The sequence below is a fragment of the Podarcis erhardii genome (genome assembly GCF_964252035.2).
Source record: "Podarcis erhardii genome assembly, chromosome: 6".
In the NCBI taxonomy this organism is placed as follows: Eukaryota; Metazoa; Chordata; class Lepidosauria; order Squamata; family Lacertidae; genus Podarcis; species Podarcis erhardii.
Genome location: NC_138510.1, coordinates 74,610,318 through 74,629,068, shown reverse-complemented (window position 1 = coordinate 74,629,068; position 18,751 = coordinate 74,610,318). Strand labels below are relative to the sequence as shown.

Genomic DNA, 18,751 nt, shown 5'->3' with positions numbered 1-18,751 from the left:
CCTAAGCTCAAGGACCGTGGAGAACAATTTCAGAACAATTTAGATAGAAGTACCAACTCATACCTGAGGAAACAAAGACATCATCGGTCAGGATACTTAGTCCAATGGAGTCGAGACATAAATATGGAGAGGAGTCAGCGCTTCTTAGCTTTGAAGATTAGACTCCTGCCCTAGCGATTGCTCCTCCCAAGGCATATGGCATTCAGGATAACAGCAAACAACTGTCTGACAAGCAAACTGTATCCAACCTGCCTTAAGAGACCCAAAATGAAAGCTAATCTCACGGTGTCTTGCAGCATCAGTGATACACCAGGAATTGAAGCTTTGGAAGCATCCAGCCTTTTAATATTAGCAATTGTATCACACTCCTTGTTGAGCAATTCATCTCTTACACTAGCAGGGAAAAAGTGACACCGTCTGTGACTACCATTTGGCCTTTTAGCTGAAATTGTCACAAATTAATGAAACATGGATGGGCTGAATTTGATGTGCAGGCTTCATAAACTGCACTTGACCTTGGTTATCATTGGCCATGGTGCAGCTAAGGCTGGACCTCAAAGCAAAGGAAAGGATCCTTGAGCCCTGTGGGGTGGGGGGCAAATGACCCCAAAGAGCAGCTGATAGTGGGAGATCAGTGAAAACCTCAGTATATGCACCTGGGCCAGAATGGTCGCATGACCCACCATGATCGTCCCTGGTCACCACAGCAGCCACTCTTCCCTCGTATTTTTAAATACAACTTTATAGTCAGGAAGCAGCCACTTAGGCCTCATCTGCACTGTACATTTGAAGCATTATTTAAACAGCCTTGGCTTCCCCCCAAAGAATCCTGGGAGCTGTAGATTGTTAAGGGTGCTGAGAGTTGTTAGGAGACTCCCCCTGTTCACAGAACTGTAATTCACAGAGGCATTTAACAATCAATCCCTCTTCGTAGGAACTCTGTAAATCGTAGCTTCGTGGGTAGCAGTACCCTTAACAAACAACAATCCCAGGATCCTTTGAGGGAAGCCATGACTGTTTAAAGTAGCATGATACTGCTTTAAATGTATAGGGCAGATGCATTAGGAATGCTTGTTTTATTATTTTTAAGCTTTAAAAAAATCTCTTCTACAAAAGAATGGTTGTTGTTTAGACGTTTAGTCGCGTCCGACTCTTCGTGACCCCATGGACCAGAGCACGCCAGGCACTCCTGTCTTCCACTGCCTCCCGCAGTTTGGACAAACTCATGCAGGTAGCTTCAAGAACACTGTCCAACCATCTCGTCCTCTGTCGTCCCCTTCTCCTTGTGCCCTCCATCTTTCCCAACATCAGGGTCTTTTCCAGGGAGTCTTCTCTTCTCATGAGGTGGCCAAAGTATTGGAGCCTCAGCTTCATGATCTGTCCTTCCAGTGAGCATTCAGGGCTGATTTCCTTAAGAATGGATAGGTTTGATTTTCTTGCAGTCCATGGGACTCTCAAGAGTCTCCTCCAGCACCATAATTCAAAAGCATCAATTCTTCGGCGATCAGCCTTCTTTATGGTCCAGCTCTCACTTCCATACATCACTACTGGGAAAACCATAGCTTTAACTATACGGACCTTTGTTGGCAAGGTGATGTCTCTGCTTTTTAAGATGGGGTATGTATTCCCAAATAAATATATTTCAGATCGGAACAGCAGAAGCAAATTCACTCTCTGGCCCCCACCCCCCAAAGTAGTGATATGATTCACACAAGTTTAAAATGCAAAACTGCACACGCTCAGGGATATTCCTTTTTTTCTTTTCTTTTTTATCAGGACTAGCAAACTTTTGTTTTCCTCTGGTATCTCAGGGATGTAGAACCAGTTGCAAATGCATGTAATGGTGGCAGAGGGCAAAAGGGGAATGTTACTGTGCTGTCTAAAATACACACAAACCATTAAGTCCATGGACTAAAGCTACCAAGCTGCATCACTGGTTGATAGCCTTGAGGTAATTATTTTTCTCCCTTACACAGAGACATTCTTGTTCAAAATACAGATACAAACAGTCAAGCTTAGTTTCACATTTAATCTTTCCAAAAGGTTTGTGAAAAGATGAATGGACTCACATTTTCATGGCAAAAGACAGCCGTTAATGTGAAAAACTATGTGTCACATAAATCATAAGGGTGGAAAAACAAAGTCACTCGGGAGACAAGGCTTAGGAATTCCCCATGCAAGGAAGAGAATCAGCAAGGAAGCAAACCACTTACAACTGGTCCTGAAGAAGCAATCAAGAGAAGCTATGGGTCGCATTCAACTAACCTTTCCTCAAGGTAGATCCATTGAAATGATTGGACCCAACTTAGTCATGGACATTAATTTCAACGGGTCGACCCTGAGTAAAAGTTAGTTGAATGCCACCCTACACTGGCTTAGATAAGAATATCAACTTGGAGGTAGAAAGACAACGCATGATAGCCAAGGCTGTGTCCACATTCCCATCAACAGCACACTCACTGTGTTGCCCGTGCTGAGTTTTTAATCCATGTTCACATGACACGATCTAACATGCATATGCATCCTGCACTTCGTTATAAGGTGCCACAGTTTCATGCATTGTTTCTCAAACCAGCTTTGGAGTCCTTAGGCCAGGATTTCCCAAACATGGGTCGCCAGCTGCTTTTGGACTACAATTCCCATCATCCCTGATCACTGGTCCTGCTAGCTAGGGATGATGGGAGTTGTAGTCTAAAAACAGCTGGAGACCTAAGGTTGGGAAACTCTGGCTTAAGCTTTTCCTAATTCACCTATAGCAGGGGTGTGAACTCCTTTGCATAGGGTTAAGATATCCCCATCATGTCAACACCTTCTGGTGTGTGTACACAACCAGAAAGTCATGTCGATGTGGACAGCTAGGGCACTCTAAGTAAACTGACCACATCCTTAGAAGGAATGAACAATAACAGAAGTTTAACTATCACTTTAAAAATTACCATGTGATAGTCTAATACAGTGGTACCTCGGGTTACATACGCTTCGGGTTACATATGCTTCAGGTTACAGACTCCCCTAACCCAGAAATATTACCTCGGGTTAAGAACTTTGCTTCAGGATGAGAACAGAAATCGTGCTGCGGTGGCATGGTGGCAGCTGGATGCCCCATTAGCCAAAGTGGTGCTTCAGGTTAAGAACAGTTTCAGGTTAAGAACGGACCTCCAGAACAAATTAAGTTCTTAACCAGAGGTACCACTGTAACTGCACAAATTCACATATCTCTGCAGAACTGCAGCAAGGACCTTGGCATGGGTTTCAACAGCAGGGTCCTTTCCCATCAACTAAGTAGTAACTTAAATCTAGGCAGAATACTAGGGACCTGATTTGACACAAAAAAGTATAGTCACTTGAGTTCATTGATGGCATTTGCAAGAGGAAATCCCATACCTATCTTGGTTCTCCCATCTATGCAAGATTTTTGCCTGAATGTGCCAGCATTAAATGCTTAATTAAAGGAGAACTGCCTTTAGAATAAATCTTTTCGTTCTACTACAAAAGAAAAAAAAGAATGGCATAATTGTAAGGAACGCTAAGCAACAGTGTGCTATGAATGAATGAATGAATGAATGAATGAATGAATGAATGGTAACACATTAAGAATGTTAAATAATGCTGTCATTTGTTTGCTACCAACAAATCCAGATTATTCAGTTATTGCAACACCAAGATGACCAGTTTGGACTTTGCAAACTAAGCTCCATACTCAAGGATAAGCCACAGCAAAGTTTGACACCTGATAAGCCTGTGTAGAAACTAACAGGAGACAGTATTTGTTGAGCCTTTTAGAAACTTGGATCTAACTGAAAGTGGACCAGAAAATTATTGTAGAGGGGTACACACACACACCCCACAAGAAGTGCATCAGTTTGTGTTCAGGTTCAGCCTTCCAAGTTATGATTTACTGAGACCCAAACTTTCATGGTCATTAAACCACAGTAACTATGAAATGCAAGGCTGTTAGTAGACATCTAATACTTCATTTATCCATCCACCACATTCATATGACTACCTTCTTCAAAGGATCTGAGTGCTGTGTATGGGTGTCTCCAGATTGTCAGTATTTTGCAGGATGGATATAACTGCATACCAGAACTGCAGGTTTGCACAGCTTTTGTGTTCCAGTGCCCGAGTGCAACAAATCCAGTTTATAAAAGGCATCTGTGGTTTGAAAAATGCATTGAAAACCCAGAGTTTCCAATGGAATATTGTCTAACAAGCTAGATTAAAAAGCCATTAATAAGATCAGCTCAGTAAATAAATAGCCGGGAAAAGCTAAGTTTTAGCAGTTACCTAGTCTATCCACATGTAACACCTAGAACAAGAATGATTTAGAAAGCATTTGCAACCCAGAAAGTTCTCACAGTGAGATTTTTCCAGCTATACAGCTGCAGTACTAAGCACACTTGCCTCGGAGTAAGTCCCATTGAACTCAGTGGAATTTCCTTCTGAGTAAATATGCAAAGAGTCACACTGTGAAAGGAATAGCACATTCTACAAAGGTTTAGGAAAGATGTTTGGTGAAGCACAGAGATGTGACTTCTTATATTTGTGTTTTCATTCCAGACTTTCACCAGCTCATCTGTTTGATCTTTGGTCCCTTGCCATCAATGGGGTTTAACTGCCTGTATCTATGAACAGTCCCTTAAGGTCTTCACAGTCAGACATTTTGACAAGTTGTACACATGATGCACATATTTTCTCCTCACTCAGTGCCAGAACTCACCATGAATAGCTCCCTCATTCTCTTGCAATGACAATGGCGCCCACCTGAGAGGTGCCGGAACGGAGTTCTGGCAAGTTCTGGCTGGAAAAAAGCCCTGTCCCCACCCATCCAACTACAGTGAAGAATTTGGGAGAATCTCACCATGTTGTGAAATATAGACAGCTTTGATTTGCCAGTTTGAGAAGCCATTTGTTTCAGTAACCACTTCCACCATGATTCATCTTTCCTATGACCTTCTCCAGGAACTTCTGCTTAAGAAACTTCCTACATTTTGGTGGCTGTTTTAAGAAAGGTTTGAAATTGCCACCACACTGACTTCTACGTATCTGGCCAAGATAATTTAATGCTTCTCACTGCTCAAGTGCACCCCTCAACTTACAAACTATGGTATGTTTCATGCAAATACTTTACATGTGTTTAAATATATATGTAAGAATGTTAATAATTGTAACCACTGGTTTTGTTACAATAAGTCACAAGAAAATCACCAAAAGTATCCAGCAAATTACTATGTATCATATACTATCTTACTAATGAACCCAATAGCAAACAATTTAATCTATGTTGCCTCGATCCATACACCATTATTCTTTCTTGTTTCACAATAAATGGGATTTTAGCCATATTGATACATAACTTCCCAGAAGCCATGATATCTTGTTAACATGTTGCTTTCTATTGAAAGAGTATACAAGTTCATATTTCCCTAACCCTACATTCCAGGAAACCCTCAGATAATCATAAGATGATCTGTAAAAGGAAAACTAACGTCCCCACAAGGTTTGTTCCCGACACCTGATCTTGCCTTGTGACAAACAACTGCAGGGAAATGTTGGGGTGTCCTCCAAGGTTCACCCACATTTTACACAAATGGAGCAGCCTGACAGGCCAACCAATGTCTTGCCTAACCCAAGTGCAAACCCAACAACACACAGGATCTAGAATCCTCCTTGGAGCTCTGGAGTTCCTTGATTTACCTGTCAGTACAGAAAGGACTCCCTGAAGGTAGGAAGATTGAAAACCATGGATCTAGTGAACACACGTTTTCTTCCCACTGTCAAGTGCCCTCTCCTAAAGGTAAAGGTACCCCTGACCGTTAAGTCCAGTCATGGACGACTCTGGGGTTGTGTGCTCATCTCGCTCTATAGGCCGAGGGAGCCAGCGTCTGTCCGCAGACCAGTGGCGTAGCGTGGGTTGTCAGCACCCGGGGCAAGGCAAGTAATTTGCACCCCCTAACCCATGGATTTGCGCCCCCTAACCCTAACCCCCAGATGTTGCGCCCGGTGCGGCCGGCCCCCCCTGCACCCCCCACACTACGCCACTGCCGCAGACAGCTTCCAGGTCATGTGGCCAGAATGACTAAGCTGCTTCTGGCGAACCAGAGCAGCGCACGGAAACACCGTTTACCTTCCCACCGGAGCGGTACCTATTTATCTACTTGCATTTGATGTGCTTTCGAACTGCTAGGTGGGCAGGAGCAGGGACCGAACAACGGGAGCTCACCCCATTGCAGGGATTCGAACTGCTGACCTTCCGATCAGCAAGCCCTATATTGGTACACACCACTCCAATCTCTGCTGAGCAGCAGCAAGATTCAGGGAAGTTCCAAACAGTCTGTTGAGAATTCAGAGGTTGTAGCTTTTTAAGATATATGGTTCATTTTACACCTGGATCTACATGGAGACGAATAGAGTTCACAGCATTACATCTCCAGAGTGTCTCTCCTTCTTCCTCTCATAGCTTCAGCAAGCTTGAGTCCAGAGCAGCCAGCTATGCTCCCCAGTCTCTGGGTTGCAGCCTCTACAGTCAGAAACACTCTTTGTTCTCCCTTCTTGTTCCCAGCACACCTTGCTAAGACCCAAACCCACCCTTTTCCTGGCACCTAGCATGCACACCCCATCACTTGGCAACCTCTGTCTGCCCAGGCCCAAAGATTCCCCCTCAACATGGGCCATCAGCACCTTTTGTCACATTAAAGACTTGGCTTATCCCTTGCTAGCTGTACGCAGATGTCTGGACTTGTGGTCCTAAACTGAACAAAACCGTGCTTGGCTTAGTTTTAATTAACTAAACTTTGCGTACTTCATGAATTTGCGAGTTGACTCAAATTCTAGCTCTTTACTGACCCTAGAGATTATGGAGACAAACCCTCCAACATTACTTCCATGAAAATAGGGACGTCCTATTCCATAATGATAATAATTTTATTATTTATACCCCGCCCATCTGACTGGGTTGCCCCAGTTATTCCGGGTGGCTTCCAACATATATAAAAACATAACTAAACATTTTTTAAAACTTCCTTGTATAGGGCTGCCTTCAGATGTCTTCTAAAGGTTGTACGGTTACTTATCTCCTTGGCTCAGGGGCCGCATAACTCCATACCCTCCAACATCTGCTGAAAATAGGGACGCCCTACAGAAAAGCAGGACATTCTAGGGTCAAATCAGAAACTGGAATGGCTTCTGTCAATCTAGGATTGTCCCTGGAAAATAGGGACACTCAGAGAGTCTGTGGAGAGTCTGCCCCTCCCACAAACTCATAACATCAAATATACCCACCCACAACTTTGAATATTTGGTTACCTTAGCACACACTGCATTGAAACAAAGGCAATAAAGTTTATAAGTACAGAATCCGATCAAGTAATAACTCTATTTAAGAGCTCCTTCAGCTTTTCCTTAATTAACATAACCAATCTCTGCAATATATATTGGGATTTTTTAAAAAGAAGAAGAACAGGGTGAGAGAAGGCACAGGTTTGGCAAAGCCATCCAACACACAGCCAGCCACAAAGTCCCCTCTTATAAGCGTCACACTGAACACAGTGTCTTAAGCACAACATAGACACCCAAGATGTACACGCACACACCCTCTTAAGAAAGGAATTCATAAGACACCTGTTTCTTACCTTAAGGAACACGCTGCTCGTGCGGCATAAACGCAGCTGCTAGGCTTTCCCCTTTTACCCAAACAGGATTTTTCCTTTTTTCTTTTTAATAAAGGGTGGGCATTTCTCTGGCAAGCAGGTCGTTCCGACTCCCTGCTGTGAGCATGGAGGCTGCAGTGAAGAAACGCGCTCTTATCTTGCAGGAGGCTCTTCCTGCTTTCTGACAAGCTGTATCGCATCTCTCAGACGTGGGTGGAGCCAAGCAAAGTTAAGGCGAAAGCAAACTCGTCCTTGAAGCAGCTTTGGGGAAGAATTGGGTGGGTGGGTGGGTGAACACCCCGCTGGAATCAGCGGGACTTACTTTTTCAGATCAAGGAAGAATACATAGGCTCAGGCTGCTGGGCTCCTTTCATAGATACATCTGGGAGTGACCCCCAAGAGAAACAAAACCCATCGAAGCTTGTGGGATCCACTTCCAAGTAACTGAACTTTAGTCCCTCCTGCAGCCCCTCCAAGTGTCTCTATTTTCCAGGGTTTTACAGAAACCCTTCCAGAATGATTTGATCCCAGAATGTCTCACTTTTCCTTAGGACACCCCCATTTTCATCGGAGAAATGTTGGAGGGTGTGGAGTTATGTGACCCCGCAGCCAAGGAGATAAGTAACTATGCAGCCTTTAGAAGACATCTGAAGACAGTCCTGTATTGGGAAGTTTTGTAGTGTTTAATGTTTTATAATGTTTGTATATACGTTGGAAGCCACTCAGAGTGGCTGGGGCAACCCAAACAGATGGGTGGGATATATTATTATTATTATTATTATTATTATTAAATAGGACATTCTTATTTTCATCAGAGAAATGTTGGAAAGTGTGAATCCTGCTAAGAATATGCACTCAGTTTTACAGCTGCCTTTTAACCAAATAATGAAGAGGCCCTGATCCTGCATTCACTTACTGCTAAAAGTCATTTGAAATCAACTAGACATCCTTAAGCACATTTGGCTTAGGAACAGCCCCTTGTCTTGCCGCCACCTCAACTCCCTCCCCTCCACTTCACAATACCTTAAAACCCTCCAAGAGAGAAAAAACCAGAGCAATTTCATAAATTGACCAATGTTCAATCCATTCATAAAGTTCAGAATCTTTTTTTAACAGCAACAAAAAAATTGTGTATGGCACTACATGCTTGTTAAGTATTTACAGAGCAAGGGCAGCAGAAGCAACTCATTTCACTAGCTTTCTTCCCTTTAACCCCTCAAACACTCATTTGGAGTCACTGGAACAGCTGCAAAGACTTCTATTTCCAAGTCCTATTTACCTCTGCTCAGGATCAGGGAGCAAAGTCCTGATATTGCCTCTTTCCTCCATTTGCTGACATGTTCCTTTAGCTATTTGCTTGCACAAAGTTTGTCCAGAAGTTAATGAGCCCTATTTACTGAGCATTCATTCTGATTTGGTGGCAATGGAGGTTATAAGACTTCCTGCGAATCAGCTGCGTTTCTCTGTTGCAAAACTGCATTTCTATGGGTCTCAGACAGGAGAGTGAGAAAGTATCTCTCTGAAAGTATGCCTTGGCAGACTGCATGTTTTTAGCCAAGTTAATGTTAGCACTGGGTGGAGGAAGGTGGGTATTTGCTAGAAAAAAATCAAAGCATGGTGGTTTATCCTTCTCCTGCCTGCTAGTATCCCTTTAAGACTGTTGTTACTCTCATTGGATGAACTGAGCTGAAGGGAGGTGGTCAGAGAATGGATATGGAGGGGACACGGTGGGCAAGGGAAAAACTAAGCCCCCTCCTGCCCTTCAAATCCTCTCACCCGCATGAATGTTATTAGTTTTACCTCATAATGAGTAGCTGTCAGCTGAGATGACAGGAGAACAGACTGCTTGGAAAATCTTGGTAATTCTCAATGTGCTGCTTATCTGCTCATCTTGTTATGGCTGGTGGCAGTTATTGCTTCAACCTCCTCCTGAACTGAAAGGACAGAGAGTGGCTTAAAGCAAATCACCAACCCAGGCCATCTGAGGCTCTTTTATGTGTGCCTTCACCATGAGAGGTCCAAAGCGTAGCAACACGAGAACAGGCCTTTTCTGCAATGGCTCCCTGTTTGTGGTATGCTTCATTGCATATCTTTAGTCACCAGGCAAAGTCTTTCTTATTCTCCCAGGACTTTGGCTAATTAAACAATATATGGCCTTTTAAAGGGGAGGAATTATTGTTTTTGTTAGTTATTATTTTTGTGTTTTTATATTGTGAACTGCTCTATGATCTTCAGATCTTCGGGTTACATACGCTCGGGTTACACTGGTACCTCGGGTTACATACGCTTCAGGTGACATACGCTTCAGGTTACAGACTCCACTAACCCAGAAACAGTACCTCGGGTTAAGAACTTTGTTTCAGGATGAGAACAGAAATCGTGCTCCGGCGGTGTGGCAGCAGCAGGAGGCCCCATTAGCTAAAGTGGTGCTTCAGGTTAAGAACAGTTTCAGGTTAAGAATGGACCTCCGGAATGAATTAAGTACTTAACCTGAGGTACCACTGTAAACAGATTTAATTAATAATGATGATGGTGATGATAATAATAATAATAATAATAATACTGTAATGATGGTGAGCATGATAACTATGTACCAATAAGAAATGGAGCAGTATGTCTGCACCCAAACCATGGCAGATGCAAGCAGTACTGAAAGCGAAATTGCTTATAAATATCTTGATATCATCAGGAGCAAAAAAATCACAATAAAAAGCTGCCTTCTTCTTGTCACTTAGGCTGATCACAATTCCCCATCTCTTCTCTCTGGCGAAAATGAGGGGAAAGTCATGCCAGTTTCACCAGTGCCTTCTGATTTCTTTCAATGTCTCCTGAAAGTCCTGTTTCAGGGATGCTGGAAGAATTTCCACCCCTTTTTCCTGTCCCTTTGGGTTTCCTTCAGCACTGTGTGTGCACCAGCATGTGTGGTGTGCCAAGTACTACTTTCAATCTTACTGGAGCACAGGGAGGGTGGTGAAGTAAATGGCTGTGAGGTGAGATGGAAGGAAACCTCTGTTAGGATATTGATGTTCTGTTGCAGCTAAACAGATGTGTGGAGCTGTTGTATGTCACATGTCTGTTTACATTCCAGCACAGCTTGCTGGGAACTTCCGTTTGTGTATAGCTTTTGCTTTTGCTTCCTGCTCTTGGACATGAAAGAGAGCAGACATGTTTCCTTTGTCCTGAACTATGCTGAATAAACTGCTTGTAAATATGCTTTACATATGCCTCTGTCCGCCACTTCTGCTCTGCTGGTTAAGGCGTGCTCAAGTTTCTGAAGCTGTGAGTCGCTGTTTGATGCTGTTCCAAAGAACCAGAGTTTGCCCAGCTGCCGGCCAGTGGGCTGGAGCCAGCTGGGGGCCTGCGAATTGCCCCCCTTCCCTTGGACACATCGCAACAACCACTAGGTCTGCATCCAAATCTAGTTTCAGCAGAGTTTATTGAGCCAGCTTTGGGTAGCCAATCAAGTTAATGTCCTCTTCTGCACTTGCTGGAGTAGCTGTAGTGATATTTACAGTAAAAGTATCATTGGCAGACAGGGAAGGGCTTCCTGGTGATAATTACAACATTTCAAAATACAGCCAACAAAACCAGTTTTATCAGTTTTCAGCTCCACCGGGAGGCATCCTTTGTAAGGATACTGGGCTTTGATTGCCTAATTCAAACCAAACCACACATTTGGCTCAATCTCTTTAATTCTAATGTCATGCCCTCCAAGTATCCCGATTTTCCAGGCACAGTCCCGGAATTACAGAAGCCATCCCAGTTTGTTTTTCTCCTGGTTTTCCTTTTTCCTCCCCTCCGTTTCTCAGAGAAGTATTAAAAGTGGTGTGTGTGGATTTGGGTGTACGTGCAGAAATGGAGTCTGTTTACATGGGAAATAAAATCCCTGAACCAAATGAAGGAAATGCTGAAGCTGGGATACGGAGCCCTTCCTATAATTTCGAAGGAAAAGGCGTACCTGTTAATTTGCTCTGAGAATCCACATCTTTGCATTGTTTCTTGTAGAAACTCACCAATGTTAGTAAGCTATCCATTCAGGAACTCATTTTATTGTTCTAGCCATGGCAGGCATCACTCAGTACGGAGAGCATCCTTGTGGCAACTATAATGTGCGTTCCAGTCCGGTAATATTTCTCCAGCTGCTTGTAACTTCCATCCTTTGCACCTGGCAAAGTGATCAATAGGAATTACGTCCCTGTGCAGCAGAGCCCTATTGATCTCCATAAAACTTAGCAAATGCTGAAGTTGTGAGCTAGATTACGTTCATCCCAGCATATAGGTAAAACTCAAAGCTTACATTTCAGGGTTATAGATGGTGGAGGAGGCAGACTAGGTAATGTAATATTTTGTGGGACACAAAGACATCATTAGAAAAATTGATTCCATTCTGATTTTGTTACTGTCCTGAGAGCTGTAACACAGGGACACTCAAAACATTTAAGTTAAGCAAATCACTTGGCATATTTGCAAAGCACGCTGTTGCGCTTAACAGCTTGTGAAGAACCTTGTCCATTTTAACTAATGGTGTTCTGTTGCACCAGAAGCGGTTTAGTCATGCTGGTCACATGACCCGGAAAGCTGCCTGCAGACAAACGCCAGCTCCCTCAGTCTGAAAAGCGAGATGAGTGCTGCACCTCATAACCGCCTTTGACTGGACTTAACTGTCCAGAGGTCATTTACAATGAATGGGGTTTGGATATTGAGAATGCAAATCAGATACTGTGTAATTTCTATCCAGTCTTCTTTTTAATTATATCTTCCAGAAGCCTAGAATTTTAGCAGTACACAGAACTGTAATTATGCTCTGCAATGACCTATCTCATTATGTAGGTACTGGAAAATAGATATACCACAAATCCCAAACAATATCAGATTGTTAAGTCTGCTCAAGCTCATTTTATTTATGAACCTTCAAGACCCTGTTATATTGCATATAACATGTACCAAAATGCAATATAAAACAAGTCCTTATATTTCAATGAAGCCAGTCAACAGAAATAAAAAGGAACAAACGAATAGATGCAAGATGAGGATAACATAGAAAATCAAACAGATTTGGAACTAGAATAAAGTTTCAGCCTGTTCCAGAAGGCTTTTCTTATGTCCTTATTGGGGGGGAAGCATGGTTTACAAATATCCTGTTCAAAGCCATGGCATCGCTGCTGCATACAAAAGTAATTGCTGCTGTTGTTTTTCTGACCCTGGAAAAGAGCTGTGATCTTCCTGCTGTACTGTTCATGTGAGGGGGCTAGTCATAGGAGCAGTTAGTTGCACTTACAATGACCTAAGGAGGAATTCAACATAGCGCTAAGCAGATTGCTCCATTAGCCACTACTGCAGCAAGATTGAACGCAGGAGAAGTGATGGGGGGACCAATGCAGCTCTTTGCCAAGCATGCAAGGGACCCTAGGTATGCCTCTGACTAGAACTAGAGCCAATGAGGTCTAGTGGTTACTCAAGTATCAATCTAGGACACTGGCGGCCAAATCCCCACTTGGCCATGAAGTTCATTGGGTGACCTTGACTCTTAGGACTAAGCTACAATAGTAAAAGATATATATATATAAAAGTTTCCATTGTGAGCTTTACAACGTTTTTTCCCCAGAGCGGTTTTTTATAGCTGTGTGGGTGCAGCCTTAGCCTAACCTATTTCACATGGTTGTTGTGACAATAAAACAGAGGGGGAAAGGAGGGAAAGTGGGAAGTAGATGTTGTAAATAAGCATAATGCAGTCCTTTTATAATATGGGTCAACTGCAGCTGTTGTCGTTGTTCCTGTTGTTGTTGTCTGCCTCGAGAGACAATGGAGTGCCCCTCTAGAGGTGAAGTGAAACCGCTGCCTTTTCAGCACCCAGGTGACCTCTCCAGGGTGCAAGCCTGGGCAGTGTGAATGGAGGTCCTGGGCTACACAGATGACAAGACCCCCCTCTCAGCCTCGCTGATGTGGTCCAAAGGAAGCAGAGCAATACGTTTGGCAACAGTTTGGCTGCAGGAGTTGCCTCCAAGGCAGCGGAGGTGCCTTGCATAGTATGAGTGTCACAAAGCTAAAGGACTGAAAAAGGACCCAGCATAACTTTTTGTCCTTTTTTAAATTACAACAACAACAACAACAACATAGTATCATCCATTTTAATATTTCCACATGCCTGACTGGTACAATGTACAAATTAATATAAACACTATACTGTACCTGAATTCTCCAGTTGGCATTTCCACCCCTTTCCCATAGGCTTGCAGCTGAACTTTTATCCTTAGTGTCAAAGTCCTTTAAGTTGAAATGTTGCCTGAGCAAAAATAAACCTGTTTTCATGAGATGCAAACCACCTACTTCTTTGCAGTAAATATATAGCGCTATTGTGCAAATCCTTCTGTGCACATAGTTTCTGAAAAATGCCAGGGGAGCAAATTCTGTGCAGCAAGCGCTCAGTGAGAAAGAAATTTTGGAGCGCATCTCCACTCATTACAGCACAAAGTGCCACTGTTTTTTTCTGAGTTTAATAAACTCTGTCACAGCAGAGTAGCAAGTGCTGTGCGTTTTGAAACTCGCGGATGACCTGTTTTAATTAGAGGCGATGGGAACTGAACTGCATGTTGGCTAAATGGATGCCCCGGGAACTCTGTGGATGCCATGTTGTGTGGCCAGGCATTCAACTGCCCGAGTCAAAGTACAAGAGGTTGCTCCCTCCCCCATTCCATGTACATAGAAACTGACTGGACTTGCAGCTGGAATCTTATTTTAAGGTTGGCATTTGGACAGAGACTTCTGTTGCCCTTGAAGACAGCAGGGTAGCTTTGGGGATAAAGGGCAGGCCCCAGTGGAACATATAACCCCAGCATTGGCTGCCTGAGGTGGCTGCCACAGGAGACCTAGTAGCAGAACAGGCCCCGGAGCCTCTCCATTCTTTGCTTTGTGTGCTGTGCTCCAAAACAGTGCTACTGAGCAAGGTAGGTCAGAAGGCAGGAGTCCTGCAACCCTTCAAGCCTCTCGGCCACACACCCTTTTCCCGGGCCACACCTCTCACCAGCTCTGTTTTGCCTCTCCACCTCGATGGTTTTTTCCTGGCTGGAATTTGCCCTTGAACTCGTCTTGATACTGTCACTTTCTTGCCTGGATGGAGAATAGAGAGGGGTGTGCGAGTGCGTGTAGAAACCAGCCTACCAAGCAGAGGTAATATTTGCATTCAGTGCTCCACTTGCTTTCGCCACTGGCCCTACTCACCTCTGGCATGAGGCCCTCGAAAGGTTGCCCAGATGAGAATGTGGCCCTTCGGTTTCTTACCCCTAGCATTAGAGAACTGGAAGGATGCCTAGGGGCTTATAGCAGGGCGAGAGGGTCATTGTTCCCTATGCAATAGGAGCTCATGGAGTGTGGGTGTCCTTTGTTATTGAAGATGTCCTGGGGTTGTGTTCCTGTTGGCAAGCTTCCATTGACTCCTTCCATGTGAGCCTCATTGCCACAACAGCCCCTGTTTGGCAGTGTTTCCATGGACACTGGACCACAGCTGTGCTTTTTTTCTTCTTCTGCCATTTTGCTATGGGGTTTTTCTCATCTAACCTGGGCTGAGCACATAGCAATGACATATCTCCACCCGAACCGTAGCCAATGCAGACGACTGCCTGCTCCAGCTTGTTCAACATGTTTTGGTAGCCCCAGTGCTACTTAATCACCGTCCAGGCAGTCTTCCAATAGACTTGAATGGGTCTTCCTACAGCTCTCTCAAATGCAGCTTCTGAAATCCCCTTGCAAGTTCTAAAAGATCTTTGTAGGTTTAAACAAAGGGAAGGGTGGCATTGGGTTTTTTCAGAAATACAAATGCAAAGCCTTACTGGATATAAAGATTTAGTCATAATTCTCTGGATTGCAAAATTTACTCATAGGCTAGCAAAACGCCAGTATGATGGATTGCTCAAGTGTTTGGAGCTGGGCAAGTCGCCACAACTATAGTCTCCCATGGTAGCAGCCTGTGTACTTTCTCTCACAGAAGTCAGCAAAGGTCTTGGCGAACTGAGCTTATCCTTCTCTACATTCTCCCTTTCATTTACCTGGTCACATGTTGGGTTCATTTCTTGCTCATGCTTCAGCCACCGATACAATAGCTTCATTTTATAAACATGATACCCAAAACCCAGCTTCAGTAGAATTCATACAAGTGCTTGATGTGCCCATATCATTCTGAAAAAGTATTTTTATTAAGGCACTGTACAGTTGTGCTTCATTTATTGGTGCATTCTCAATTTTGTGATGATCACAGAGAAGATGGAGGGTCTATCCCTACAGGGAGGCAGCCCCATCAGTAGATATTTGGGCACACTTAAAAGCGTCTTTTTTTTTTTATTGAACAACGAGGAGAGCACCAAGTGGATTTTCTGCCTCAGGTGCCAAAATGTCTTAGGGATGTCAATGCCAATTGCATTTTACAATATATTCTTTACTATCATTTGCCCAGAAAGAGATGCCCAGACATGTGTGACTGCTACGCTCCAATTTTCAGCATTCTACCTGCAGCTTCCGGTGAAGAAGAGCAGGGTTTGGAAATATAAAACCATGCATACTGTAAAAGTTCATGTTATGGGAAAGCCAGAGGCAGGGGAGATACAAAGTAAGAATGGACAAATCTGACAACTTCCAATCTTTGTTCCACTCAGTTTCTCACCTTTCCAATCTTAAATTTAGTTCTCCATATTTCTACATCAGTTGGCAATCCATTCCACTCCTCGTGAAAATTTGAAGCATTTTAGAGCACATGACCCCAAAATACATATTTTTATGTATATACACATTTTTGCAAGCAATTTTGCAAGCATTTTATGTTATTCTCACTGATTATGCATTTTAAGCCACACTGTTCTATATTTTATAAATTTCTGTAAACATTTATTTTGGTGGCATAATGTGAAGAACTGCGAACTTTGAACTAGCTGTGTTTCATTTTGCATATTGTTTCAAAAAGTGCTAATTTGTTAGGTTCGCATTACAAATCCTAACCAAACCAAATTGCTTCTCCATGTGTAATGCAGAGTTGCTATATTTAGTAGCACTCATGTTTCTTGTACCATGTAGTTATAACCTAATGTGAGGAAGCGCACCTCATCTCAGACATGTATTTCCAACACAGGGCCGCCTCTACCGTTAGGCAGAGTGAGGTGGCTGCCCCAGGCAGCTGGTTTTGGGGTGTCATGAAAGGAAGTTGCTAAGGGAATTCCTTCATTTGTATTTTCTATCTTATTAAGAAGCGTTTGTGGGATTTTCTGCTGCAGGTTTCAAATAACTTGACCGTCCTTACTTACTGTGCACCTTGAGTGTGGAAGAAAGTCTGATCTTTGCTGTTCTGTCACAGGTAGCAAAATACAGTGGTACCTCTGGATGCGAACGGGATCCGTTCTGGAGCCCTGTTCGCATCCTGAAGCGAATGTAACCCGTGTCTTCGCATGTGCGGGTTGCGATCCGCCACTTCTGCACATGCGCGTGATGTCATTTTGAGCGTCTACGCATGCGCGAGTGGCGAAACCTGGAAATAACGCGTTCCATTACTTCCAGGTCGCCACAGAGTGTAACCTGAAAACGCTCAACCTGAAGCATATTTAACCCGAGGTATGACTGGTTTTCCCAGTAGTGATGTATGGAAGTGAGAGCTGGACCATAAAGAAGGCTGATTGCCGAAGAATTGATGCTTTTGAATTATGGTGCTGGAGGAGACTCTTGAGAGTCCCATGGACTGCAAGAAGATCAAACCTATCCATTCTGAAGGAAATCAGCCCTGAGTGCTCACTGGAAGGACAGATCGTGAAGCTGAGGCTCCAATACTTTGGCCACCTCATGAGAAGAGAAGACTCCCTGGAAAAGACCCTGATGTTGGGAAAGATGGAGGGCACAAGGAGAAGGGGACGACAGAGGACGAGATGGTTGGACAGTGTTCTCGAAGCTACCAGCATGAGTTTGACCAAACTGCAGGAGGCAGTGGAAGACAGGAGTGCCTGGTGTGCTCTGATCCATGGGGTCACGAAGAGTCGGACATGACTAAACAACAACATGGCTGTACCTCTTGACAGCTCTTGTTTCCATACCTGCATGCACTGAAGTAACTCAAATGCAAGGTGTGAGGGGCACTTGTAGGGGACAATCCACACAGGATGTGCAACTTTTCTCATGCTCGTTTGTTTTTTCCTTATGAATCCCCCCAAGACCACTTCCCCCTTGATAGGTCTTATTTCTAGTGTCTTGAGCCCAGGGGGCTTTTGAGGGGGGGGAAGCTGAGGTAAAAATGGCAGAGAGGGACATTTTCAGGGAAGAATCAATGGATATGTGGGGAAGGTTAAAGTACCCACCTCTTGCCCACTGATTCTCCCCTACACACACACACATTAGCAGGGCCCCAAATTTACCTAGTAACGTATAGTTCCACCTTGAGAATTTGCTTTTTTACTATTGGTAAGGCTTTGTTTCCATGGAAAGGCCACAAGATGGCACCACACGCTAGAATGATTACATTTTTTGCACTAGTGGCACAAATACCAACAGCAACTGCGAAGAACTGATTCAGGGCTGCCAACTTGAATAAAATATATGGTGGGGGGGCAGGTAAGCCCCACCCCACATAATCAATCACATGACGGAGTGCACCCACACCATTTGAATGGCAATGCCCATCAACTTTGCGGGGAATGGCCCCCTCAAATATTTAATTGTGGGGGCGAAGGGACCTCGGCCCCTAGCAGTTGGCTCCAATGAACTGATTATGATTCTATGATTCTATGAAATAAGGAATGAATAGAGTTGGAAGAGACCACAAGGGCCATCGAGTCCAACCCCCTGCCAAGCAGGAAACACCATCAGAGCACTCCTGACATATGGTTGTCAAGCCTCTGCTTAAAGACCTCCAAAGAAGGAGACTCCACCACACTCCTTGGCAGCAAATTCCACTGTCGAACAGCTCTTACTGTCAGGAAGTTCTTCCTAATGTTTAGGTGGAATCTTCTTTCTTGTAGTTTGGAACCATTGCTCTGTGTCCGCTTCTCTGGAGCAGCAGAAAACAACTTTTCTCCCTCCTCTATGTGACATCCTTTTATATATTTGAACATGGCTATCATATCACCCCTTAACCT

The 18,751-nt window shown here is 43.8% G+C and overlaps 1 protein-coding gene across 3 annotated transcripts in view; it reads right to left on the bottom strand.

The window, feature by feature from the left end:
• The window catches only part of LOC309343831 (ferric-chelate reductase 1-like), a 36,864-nt gene extending 21,838 nt beyond the window's left edge, over positions 1-15,026 (bottom strand). Inside the window, exons 1-2 of one of the 3 annotated variants that reach the window (XM_081865930.1) lie at positions 14,868-15,026; positions 14,671-14,756 (exon numbers count right to left, since the gene is read on the bottom strand). Coding sequence is in view for 1 of the 3 variants with exons in the window: in XM_081865926.1 (XP_081722052.1) it covers positions 64-84 (21 nt within the window). In the remaining 2 variants the exon portion in view is untranslated. Of the gene's footprint in view, positions 1-63; positions 126-7,631; positions 7,815-14,670; positions 14,757-14,867 lie in introns of those variants that run through there. The other 2 variants (XM_081865927.1, XM_081865926.1) reach the window with 2 other exon arrangements.
• Between the last annotated feature and the right edge of the window lie 3,725 nt (positions 15,027-18,751).